The 10,741-nt window shown below is 62.7% G+C and overlaps 1 protein-coding gene across 2 annotated transcripts; it reads left to right on the forward strand.

Annotated features, from left to right (window-relative positions):
• The first annotated feature begins 254 nt into the window (after positions 1-254).
• On the forward strand, positions 255-9,202 carry GCK (glucokinase). 2 transcript variants are annotated; one of them, XM_065856588.2, is made up of 10 exons: positions 255-323; positions 3,672-3,834; positions 3,938-4,092; positions 4,282-4,401; positions 4,492-4,587; positions 4,867-4,966; positions 5,526-5,709; positions 5,927-6,082; positions 7,113-7,346; positions 8,912-9,202. In XM_065856588.2, exons 1-10 carry the CDS (start codon positions 279-281, stop codon positions 9,054-9,056), a joined length of 1,398 nt encoding a protein of 465 aa, XP_065712660.2. In that variant the 5' UTR covers positions 255-278; the 3' UTR covers positions 9,057-9,202. The 2 variants fall into 2 exon arrangements, with proteins under 2 accessions (XP_065712660.2, XP_071655446.1); XM_071799345.1 differs by lacking the exons at positions 255-323; positions 3,672-3,834; positions 3,938-4,092; ... (1 more) ...; positions 4,492-4,587; positions 4,867-4,966 and having other exon boundaries at positions 5,610-5,699.
• The last annotated feature ends 1,539 nt before the right edge of the window (positions 9,203-10,741 follow it).

The following is a 10,741-nucleotide window of genomic DNA, read 5'->3' on the forward strand; positions in this document are numbered from 1 at the left end:
CAGCGTCACCTGTGTCCCCCGCCGGCGCAAAGAGCAGCACCCCCAAAATGTGGGGGGAGGGGGCCGGGGCGCCGGGCCCCGCTCCGCGTCCCTCCGCGTGAGGGTGCGGCGGTGGGGACGGGGACACCGGGGACCCCCCCTCGGATGAGCTGACGCGGAGCGAGGGACGGAGCAACCGGGCGCCGGGGGGACGAGCGGGGACGGGGACCCGCGGCAGCGGGGGGGTGCGGGGCGTTTTATTTTGGAGGGGGACAAACCCGGTCCCCACGGCTGTCCCCATGCTGGATCAGCGCGCCAGGATGGAGAGCGGCAGGAGGGAGAAGGTGAGGAGATCCGGGGGGGCCTGGGGGGGTCCTGGGGGGTGGGGAGGACATGGGGTTGGGGACATCCAGCAGGAGCCCCCCCAGGCTGCCAGGTGTCCCCATGGCGTCTGCCACCAGGCAAGGTCCCCACTGGGGGACACCAGCTCTGGGGACAAGGCCGTGCGGCACAGAGCCAGCCCCGATGTCCCCTGGGGGTCCCCAAGGCCACCCCTGGGGAGGGGACACGGTGCTGTGAGCCGGGGCTCTGCCTTCTGCCATGTCACAGGGTCCCCAGGGCCACCGAGGGCTGGGGACACAGCCGGGGGTGTTGGTGTGACCGTGGTGTCGGGCTGGGACGATCCTGCCGCCATCAGCATCTTGCTGCCAGCCCTTGGTCGCTGTCCCTGGGGTGAGACAGGGCCTGTCACCTCCTTCGGCTGGTTGTCACCGCTGTCAGCGAGCCACGCAGCGGGACCCGGCTCATCCGCAGCCAAGCGCTGGTGTTGGGGCGGCTGCTCCCGTCTCTGCTCTGGGACGGATGGTGCTGCCGGCGGGGACAGGGACGCCCGAGGGGACACCGAGGGGACACGGACACCCGAGGGGACACCGAGGGGACACGGACGCCCGAGGGGACACCGAGGGGACACGGACACCCAAGGAGGAGACACAGCGTGTGCTGGGGGTAGAAGCTTGTGGCCAGCAACGCCAGGCATCACTGGCCACCGTGGATGTGTTGGAGCAAGCGGTTTCCTCAGGATGCCGAGCGCCGGCGTCGCCCGTGTGGGAAGCACCGAATCCAGCCGGGAAGAGCCAGACCTGCCATTCCGGAGGAGGGAGAAGGGCCGAGTCGTAACCCACGGTGCCTGAGATGGAGCAAAACCTCAGAGGAATGAAACACGGACCCTCCGCTGCTGTCCCCGGGTGCCAGCCCCAGGGACAGGGACCCTGCAGCTGTGACGGATTTGGCCTTTGCACACCGGGACGGTTCTGTGTGGGGGAGCACCCTGTGACCACCGGCTCCGGCACGAGGGTCGAGTACATCCGGTGCTTTTCCTGCAGGGATTTTCCCGGCTGGACATCCTGAGGGTCACAGCAAACCCACCGTGGGGCTGCCATGGGCCGGTGTCGCCCCCAGCACAGCGACGTCTCATCCTGCGGCACCTCGGGGGGTTCAGGGTTGGCAGAGCCCCTGGACTTCGGCACCGGGGAGGGCGCCGGGTCCCCCGACTGCGGTGCCGGCTGAGGCCCCATGGGCACGGGACAGGAGCTTTGGGGCAGGAGGAGGCTGAGGGACGGCGGTCGGGGGATTTATGAAGATGCACCGGGGCGATCACGGCGAGCGGCCGCGGGTTTGGCCGAGCCCTGTGTCGGGATTCTCCGAAGCCTTTTATGGACCCCCCGCCCCGAAACGCCTCGGGAAACAGCGGCAGCCGGGAGGAAAACGTCCGTGTGCCGGCGACAGCGCAGGCGGGAGCAGCCCCCGGTGACTAATGACCCCGCTGATCCCCGGCTCCGTGTGCTGGGTAATGGCGGCCGTGCCGGCGCCCGGCCCGGGGTTGCTACGTGAAGGGTAAACACGGTCCTGCCGGGCCGGCGCTTCCCTGGAGCGGGGCCTGCGCGCCTCCCCGGCGGCGTTTCCCGATAACGCCCTCCATGTCCTCCCCGCCGGCGGCTCGTGGTGAATTCGATGGGTGGAAAGTGATTGCTGAGGTCCTCAGGGGGATCTGGGGAGAAGGATCCTCGTCACAGACACGGAGGGAGCCCATGGCCTCGACTGGGCTCTGGAACGGTGGCGCCGGTGTCACCCCGGGATGCGGCAGGACGGGATGTCCCACGTCACCAGCCCGAGTCCTGCAAAACGGCGCCAGGTTCAAAGTGACCAGGATGTCCCAGGTCACCGGGCCTGGAACGGCACCGCGTTCAAAGCCGAGACTGGGGAAGATGAAGCGGCTGAAGGCGACGGTGCGGGGAACAGGGAAAATTGAATGAAATAGAACAAGGGCAAGTGTAGAGTCTTGAATGTGGGCAGGAACAACCCCAGGTTCAGTGTAAGTTGGGGAATGAGCTATTAGAGAGCAGGGTAGGGGAAAGGGACCTGGGGGTCCTGGGGACAGCAGGGTGACCATGAGGCAGCACTGGGCCCTTGTGGCCAGGAAGGCCAATGGTACCTGGGGTGGGTTAGAAGGGGGTGGTCAGTGGGTCAGAGAGGTTCTCCTGCCCCTCTGCTCTGCCCTGGGGAGACCACACCTGGAATATTGTGTCCAGTTGTGGCCCCTCAGCTCCAGAAGGACAGGGAACTGCTGGAGAGAGTCCAGCGCAGCCACCAAGATGCTGAAGGGAGTGGAGCATCTCCCGTGTGAGGAAAGGCTGAGGGAGCTGGGGCTCTGGAGCTGGAGAAGAGGAGACTGAGGGGGGACCTCATTCATGTTCACAGAGATCTAAAGGGGCAGTGTCAGGAGGATGGAGCCAGGCTCTTCTCGGTGACAACCAGTGATAGGACAAGGGGCAATGGGTGCAAACTGGAACACAGGAGGTTCCACTTAAATTTGAGAAGCAACTTGTTCCTGGTGAGGGTGTCAGAGCCTGGCCCAGGCTGCCCAGGGAGGTTGTGGAGTCTCCTTCTCCGCAGACATTCAAACCCGCCTGGACCCCTTCCTGTGGAACCTCAGCTGGGTGTTCCTGCTCCATGGGGGATTGCACTGGATGAGCTTTCCAGGGCCCTTCAACCCCTCACATTCTGGGATCCTGTGATTCTGTGAACCCTGTACTGACCATGGGCGTCCCGTGAGCGAGGATTTGGAACCAGAACTCACCTTTCCAGGGCATCCACTCGAATGGCAGCCGGAGAGCAGAGAAACAGGACGTGGCGAGGCTGGAATTACAAGTTTTGTGAAAACAGCAGCTCATAATTTCTTAAATCCGTGATGAAATAAGCATTACTATTGATCCTAAAAAAGAATTATAAAAAGTTGGAGGAATAGCTCCTAGGACTGAAAGACATAAGGCAGCAAATTAAAAAGTTGTGCCAGGGGAGGTTGAGGTTGGATGTGGGAACAATTTCTTCCCCAAAGGGCTGTGGGGCATTGGAACAGGCTGCCCAGGGCAGTGCTGGAGTCACCATCCCTGGAGGGCTGGACAGACGGACATGAGGTTCTCAGGACATGGGGCAGTGCCGGGGGTGGGTTATGGTTGGACTCCATGCGCTCAAGGGGCTCTTCCAACCAAAACAAATCTGTGATTCTATGGTGTCCATGTGCCAATGGGCAAAACCACAGCCAGAGGCAGCAAATTTGGACGATTTACGGTGGCTGGGCCACCCCCATGCAGCATGGTCCCCATGTCCAGGCCGTGCCGTCTGTCCTGGCGCAGGTGGAGCAGATCCTGGCGGAGTTCCGGCTGCGGGAGGAGGACCTGAAGAAGGTGATGCACCGCATGCAGAAGGAGATGGACCGGGGGCTCAAGCTGGCGACGCACCAAGAAGCTTCCGTCAAAATGCTGCCCACGTACGTCCGCTCCACGCCCGAGGGCTCAGGTACGGGTGTCACCCCCGCTCCTTTGAGTGTCACCTCCTCCCTGGACCTCAGTGAGACCCCCCTGAGATTGTCACCCTGTGTGTCCCCTCCCCGGCTCTGCAGAGGTGGGAGATTTCCTCTCGCTGGATCTGGGCGGCACCAATTTCCGCGTGATGCTGGTGAAGGTGGGCGAGGGGGAGGAAGGGCAGTGGAAGGTGAAGACGAAGCACCAGATGTACTCCATCCCCGAGGACGCCATGACGGGCACGGCCGAGATGGTGAGCGGGGGACACGGGGCCACCCTGTCCCCTCCTGTGTGGTCCCCGTCACCGCGCGGTGGCACACGGTGCTGTGCTTTGGTGGGGACGCCATGGGGACCCATCCATGGGGATGGCAGAGGCCCGGGGGTGGCGGGGGAGCGGTGATGGGGACGATGACCAGCCGTGGGGGGGTGACATCCCCTGCAGCTCTTCGACTACATCTCCGAGTGCATCTCCGATTTCCTGGACAAGCACCAAATGAAGCACAAAAAGCTGCCCCTGGGCTTCACCTTCTCCTTCCCCGTGCGACACGAGGACATCGACAAGGTGAGGGGGTGGCCGGGTGGCACAAGGACTCAGGGGTCCCCATGTCCCAGCTGCACCCCCAGCCCCGTTTTTGTCGTCCTCTCACCCCAGGGCATCCTTCTGAATTGGACCAAGGGCTTCAAGGCCTCCGGCGCGGAAGGGAACAACGTGGTGGGGCTCCTGAGAGACGCCATCAAACGCCGAGGGGTGAGACGAGCAGTATTTTGCCGGTACCAGAGTGGGGAGACACCCCGACACCGCCACGTGTCCCCGTGACAGGCACACGATGGCCTGCGTGTCCCCGGGAAGGGTCATTCCATGCGTGTGCACACGTGTGTGTGATGCGTGTGCACACGTGTTTGTGATACGTGTGTGATATATATGTGATATGTGTGTGCGTTATACACGTCTGCGTCTTCACCCTCGGGACCCCCCAGCCTGGACCCCCCCCGGTGACAGCCTGATAGTCCCTTGTCCCCTCGCCAGGACTTCGAGATGGACGTGGTGGCGATGGTGAACGACACGGTGGCCACGATGATCTCCTGCTACTACGAAGATCACCGGTGCGAGGTTGGGATGATTGTGGGTAAGATGTCCCCTTCCCGCAGGGACACGCATGGGGCGAGAGGGGGGACTGTCCCCATGGCCCCACTCCTGCTCCCCCCACTGCCTTTGTGGGGGGACATGGTGAGGACAGGGGGGTGGCAGCAGCACCATGAGGACGTCTCCTGGGGTTGGGATGCTGGTGGCACCCGTGGTGGTCACCGTAATGGGTCTGTCACCATAATGAGTCTGTCCCCAAGGGATGTTGTCCCTCCGGTGGCTTCGCTATGGCTGGGGAACCACAAAAGGTGGTACCAGGGAGATGGGGACAATTTGGGACCCTCAGGCTCCTTTGTCCCCCTCAAGGAGCAGCCCCTGCCACCCCCAAGCCCCACGCTGTCACCCATAGGGCCACAGAGCCCCTGGGACCCCACGGCGACCATCCCCAACACCCACTGGGGACACGCAGCTGTGGGGAGGGCTGAGCATCCCGGTCCCCATGGGGATGGGGACACACAGCTTGGACGGGCGGTGGGTGCTGGGGGTCAGCGCTGTCCCCTCTCCTGCCACCCCCCGGTGCCATCCCCGGTCCCCGCGGGCAGGGACGGGCTGCAACGCCTGCTACATGGAGGAGATGCAGAACGTGGAGCTGGTGGAAGGCGACGAGGGCCGGATGTGCGTCAACACCGAGTGGGGGGCGTTCGGCGCCTCGGGGGAGCTGGACGAGTTCCTGCTGGAGTACGACCGCGTGGTGGACGAGACCTCGCTTAACCCCGGTCAGCAACTGTAAGGACTAGGACAGATCCAGTCCCTCTGGGGGTGTCCCCACCCGCTTTGTCCCCTCCCGTGTCCCCCACGCCACACTGGGCGCAGTTGAGGCAGGAGCGACTCCCAGCAGGTACCCCCAAAGCTGCTCCCCGGCTGCATGCACAAAGAGGGGGGAAGGGAAGAGGGGGTGTCACGGGTTGTGGCCCCCCCCTCACCGGTGTCCCCGTGTCCCCAGGTACGAGAAGATCATCGGGGGGAAGTACATGGGGGAGATCGTGCGGCTGGTGCTGCTGCGGCTGGTGGACGAGAACCTGCTGTTCAACGGGGCGGCCTCCGAGAAGCTCAAGACCCGCGGGAGCTTCGAGACACGATTCGTGTCCCAGATTGAGAGGTGGGGGGACAGGGGGTCACACCATGGAGGGTGGCACCCTCAAAGTGCTGCAGCGCAGGGGGGGCTCCCTGTGGTCACCCCACAACGGGGTGGGCCACACGGGGGGTCCCCTGTGCCGTCACCTCGGGCCAACCAGCTCTGACTGCGCTGTATTGGGGTCCCCGTCCTGTCACCCCATGTTAGTGACCCATGTTGGGGTTCCTCGTCACCCCCACCAAGCCTCTACAACTGTGCCGCATTGGGGTCCCCTGTCCCATCACCCCACACTAGTGTCTCATATTGGGGTCCCCTGTCCTGTCACCTCACACTAGTGTCCCATATTGGGGTCCCCCATCATATCTCCCCACACTAATGTCCCATAATGGGGTCCCCTGTCCCATCACCCCACACTAGTGACGCATGTTGGTGTCCCCATGTCCTGTCACCTCACACCAACCAGCTCTGACTGTCCCCTGTTGAGGTTCCCCATCCTCTCACCTCACACTAGTGTCCTATATTGGGGTCCCCTCTCCCATCACCCCAGACTAGTGTCCCATATTGGGGTCCCCCATCCTATCACCCCACACTACTGTCCCATAATGGGGTCCCTTGTCCCATCACCCCACAGTAGTGTCCCATATTGGTGTCCCCATGTCCTGCCACCTCACACCAACTGGCTCTGACAGTCCCATATTGGGGTCCCCCATCCCATCACCCCATACTAGTGACACATATTGGGGTCCCTTGTCCTGTCACCCTACATTAGTGACCAATATTGGGGTCCTCATGTCCTGTCACCCCAAAACAGCATGTCCAAAATCACGGTCCCTGTGTCCCAACATCCCCCACCAGCCCCATATTGGGGTCTCTTGTCCCCTCACCCCACGCCAGTGACCCGTATTGGTGTCCCCGTGTCCTGTCACCTCACACCAACCAGCTCTGACTGTCCCATATTGGGGTCCCCTGTCTTGTCACCCTCCCCAACTGCCCCACACGATGCCCCCCATGACCCCCATCCCCTGTCCAACGTGTCCCTCTGTCCCCGTCCCAGCGACTCGGGTGACCGCAAGCAGATCTACAACATCCTGACGGGGTTCGAGCTGCTGCCGTCGGGGACGGACTGTGACATCGTGCGCATGGTGTGCGAGAGCGTGTCCACGCGCGCGGCCCAGATGTGCTCGGCCGGGCTGGCCGGCGTCATCAACCGCATGCGCGAGAGCCGCAGCCAGGACACGCTCAAGATCACCGTCGGCATCGATGGCTCCGTCTACAAGCTGCACCCCAGGTGAGGAGCCCCAAGCCTTCCTCCCGACACCTTCTTCCTGTCATTGTCCCCTTCCTCCCACCACTGTCCCTCTCCTCCTCCTCCTGCATCCTTTTCCGCCACCATCCCCTTCCTCCTTCCACTGTCCTCTTCTTCCCACCACTGCGCTCTTCCTCCTTCTGCTACCTCCTTCCTTCCACTCTCATCCTCTTCCACCATTGTCCCGTTGCTCCTCCACCTGCATCCTCTTCCTCCGGCCTGCCATCCTCTTCCTCCCACCACCATCTCCATCCTCTCACCACCTTCCCCTTCCTCTCCCACCACTGTCCTCTTGCTCCTGCCCCTGTCCCCTTCCTCCCACCACCATCCCCTTCCTCCTCCTGCATCCACTTCCTCTTGCCACTGTCCTCTTCCTTCCACCACCATCCTCTTCCTCTCACCACCATCCCCATCCTTCCACCACCATTCTCTTCCTCCTCTTCCTGCATCCTCTTCCTCTCACCACCATCCCCATCCTTCCACCACCGTCCCCTTCCTCCCAGCACCATCCTCTTCTTCCTGCTGCCATCTCCTTCCTCCCACCACCATCCTCTTCCTCCTGTCACCATCTTTTTCCTCCTGCCACCATTCTTTTCCTCCTCTTCCTGCATCCTCTTCCTCCCAGCACCATCCCCGTCTTTCCACCACCGTCCCCTTCCTCCCAGCACCATCCTCTTCTTCCTGCTGCCATCTCCTTCCTCCCGCCACCATCCTCTTCCTCCCACTACCACCCCCATCATTCTGCCACCATCCTCTTCCTCCCGTCACCATCCCCTTCCTCCTGCCACCATTCTTTTCCTCCTCTTCCTGCGTCCTCTTCCTCCCACCACCACCCCCATCATTCTGCCACCATCCTCTTCCTCCCGTCACCATCCCCTTCCTCCTACCACCATTCTTTTCCTCCTCTTCCTGCGTCCTCTTCCTCCCACCACCATCCTTGTCCTTCCACCACCGTCCCCTTCCTCCCAGCACCATCCTCTTCTTCCTGCTCCCATCTCCTTCCTCCCGCCACCATCCTCTTCCTCCTGTCACCATCCCCTTCCTCCTGCCACCATTCTTTTCCTCCTCTTCCTGTGTCCTCTTCCTCCCACCACCATCCTCGTCCTTCTACCACCATCTCCTTCCTCCCAACACCATCCTCTTCTTCCTGCTGCCATCTCCTTCCTCCCACCACCATCCCCATCATTCCACCACTATCCCCTCCCTCCTGTCACCATCCCCTTCCTCCTGCCACCATCCCCTTCCTCCTGCTACCATTCTTGTCCTCTTCCTGCGTCCTCTTCCTCCCACCACCATCCCCTTCCTCCCACCATCGTCCTCTTCTTCCTGCTGCCATCTCCATCCTCCCGCCACTGTCCTCTTTCTCCTGCCACCACCCTCCTCCTCCTCCTGCATCCTCTTCCTCTCCTACCGTTGTCCCCTTCCTTCTCCCACCATCCTCATCCTGTATCCCCTTCCTCCTCCTCCTTCATCCCCTTCATCCTGCCACCACCCCCTCCTCCCCCTCGCCCCCCAGTCCGTGACCCCCGTCCTGCCGTGTCCCCCAGTTTCAAGGACCGCTTCCACGCCGCGGTGCGGCAGCTGACGCCCGGCTGCGACATCACCTTCATCCAGTCGGAGGAAGGCAGCGGGCGCGGGGCCGCCCTCATCTCCGCCGTCGCCTGCAAGATGGCCTGCATGATGGGGCAGTGAGGAGGAGGAGGAGAGGAGGAAGATGAGGAGGAGGATGGCGGGGGGGCGGCCGCCGGTCCCGCTCGCAGCGCAGACGCACGTGGGATTTGCCGCCGGCGCAGGCGGCTCCCGGCCCCCCCAATAAACCGGGGTTTGTGTGGACTTTGCCGGGGCCACCAGAGCTCCTTGTCACCCGCCGGGGGGGGTCACCCCACGCGTGTCACCTCCCCCTGGTCCCCTGTATCCCCACCTGGTCCCCACGTCATCCCCTCAGGCCTTTCACTGGGGTGAGACCCCCCCAGGGGGGTTGGTGAGAGATGAGGGGCTGGCTGGGGGAATTGGGGTGTCCCCAGTTTTCAGGGATCCCTTCCAGCCTTGTGTCCCCCCCTCCCAGGGACAAGGTGGGGGCACAGCCTGGGGACACCCGCAGCCTCCCCCTCCCAGTGCTGACCCCCAAAAAAGGGGGCACAGACCCCCCCACCAAGGGCAGCACTTGAAACCCAGGGGGTCCCAAAGTGGGGGCACACGGTGACCGCCATGGGTCTCACGAGTGTCACAGCTCAGTCCCATTCCTGAGGATAAAGAGTGTCACCCTCTCTTGGTGACACCTGGGGGACCGGGATCTGTCCCCAAATTTATCTCGGGATGATAAGGGGAGATAAAATTTGGGGAGCCCCAGCCCAGGGCTGCAGGGGGAGGGTGAGTGTGGCTGGGGACCCCCCAGGAGATAAAAATGGGGACACCCTGGGGGGAAAGGGGGGGCTGGGGACACCGTGGGGTGTTGGGGACCCTCTTGGTGTGGGGTACCCGAGGGGTTTGGATTCTGCGGGAGGTTTGGGGCATGGGAGAGGTTGGGGATCCCCAGGGGCTCCGGGAGCTTCCCCTGGGTGGGAGGGGGGTCCCTTGGGGTCCCTCTGGGTACCAGGGGCACCCTGGGTGTTGGGAGCACCCTTGGAGTCCCAGTCACCCCAAGGGATGGGGCTGTGCTCTGATTGGCTGCGGCCAGCAGGATTCCCTGTGCTCTGATTGGCTGCAGTAAGCAGCAGCACTGCACTCATTGGCCCTGGCCAGAAATTGATTCTCTGCACTCTGATTGGCTGCCACTGCAAAGACATTCTTGAGTTCTGATTGGTGACAGCCCTCAGCTGCCAGGAGTCTCCTTGTTCCCATTGGCCGGGGCCAAAAAAAAGAGATTCCCTGGGCTCGGATTGGCTGAGACCAAAAAAAAAGGGATTCCCTGTACCCTGATTGGTTGGGACAAAAAAAAACAAAGGGGGGGGATACCCTGCATTCTGATTGGCTGTTACAAAGAACATAAAGGGGCTCCTTGTGCTCTGATTGTCTGGGACCAAAAAAAAAAAGGGATTTCCCTGCATTCTGATTGGCCAGGGCCAAACAAAAGGAATTCCCTGCATTCTGATTGGTTGGGGCCAAAAAAAGGGGGTTCCCTGTGCTCTGATTGGCTGAGGGTGTCCCGGGGGGGGTTCCTGGTGTCCCCGGGATCGGTCCCGGTGTCCCCAGGGTCAGTCCGGTCTCCCCAGGGGTCGGTCTCCGTGTCCCCAGGATCGGACCCGGTGTCCCCAGGGTCGGACCCGGTGTCCCCAGGGTCAGTCCCGGTGTCCCCAGGGTCAGTCCGGTGTCCGCAGGATCGGTCCCGGTGTTCCCAGGGTCGGTCCCGGTGTCCCCAGGGTCAGTCCGGTGTCCCC

Source organism: Patagioenas fasciata, chromosome 26 (genome assembly GCF_037038585.1).
Source record: "Patagioenas fasciata isolate bPatFas1 chromosome 26, bPatFas1.hap1, whole genome shotgun sequence".
Taxonomy (NCBI): domain Eukaryota; kingdom Metazoa; phylum Chordata; class Aves; order Columbiformes; family Columbidae; genus Patagioenas; species Patagioenas fasciata.

Bases quoted from the DNA above. Each gene is read 5' to 3' on its own strand.
- GCK (XM_065856588.2), top strand. From the start codon at position 279: ATGCTGGATCAGCGCGCCAGGATGGAGAGCGGCAGGAGGGAGAAG. The intron at 3,835-3,937 runs GTACGGGTGTCA...CCGGCTCTGCAG, and splicing joins CTCCACGCCCGAGGGCTCAG to AGGTGGGAGATTTCCTCTCG. The intron at 4,093-4,281 runs GTGAGCGGGGGA...CATCCCCTGCAG, and splicing joins TGACGGGCACGGCCGAGATG to CTCTTCGACTACATCTCCGA.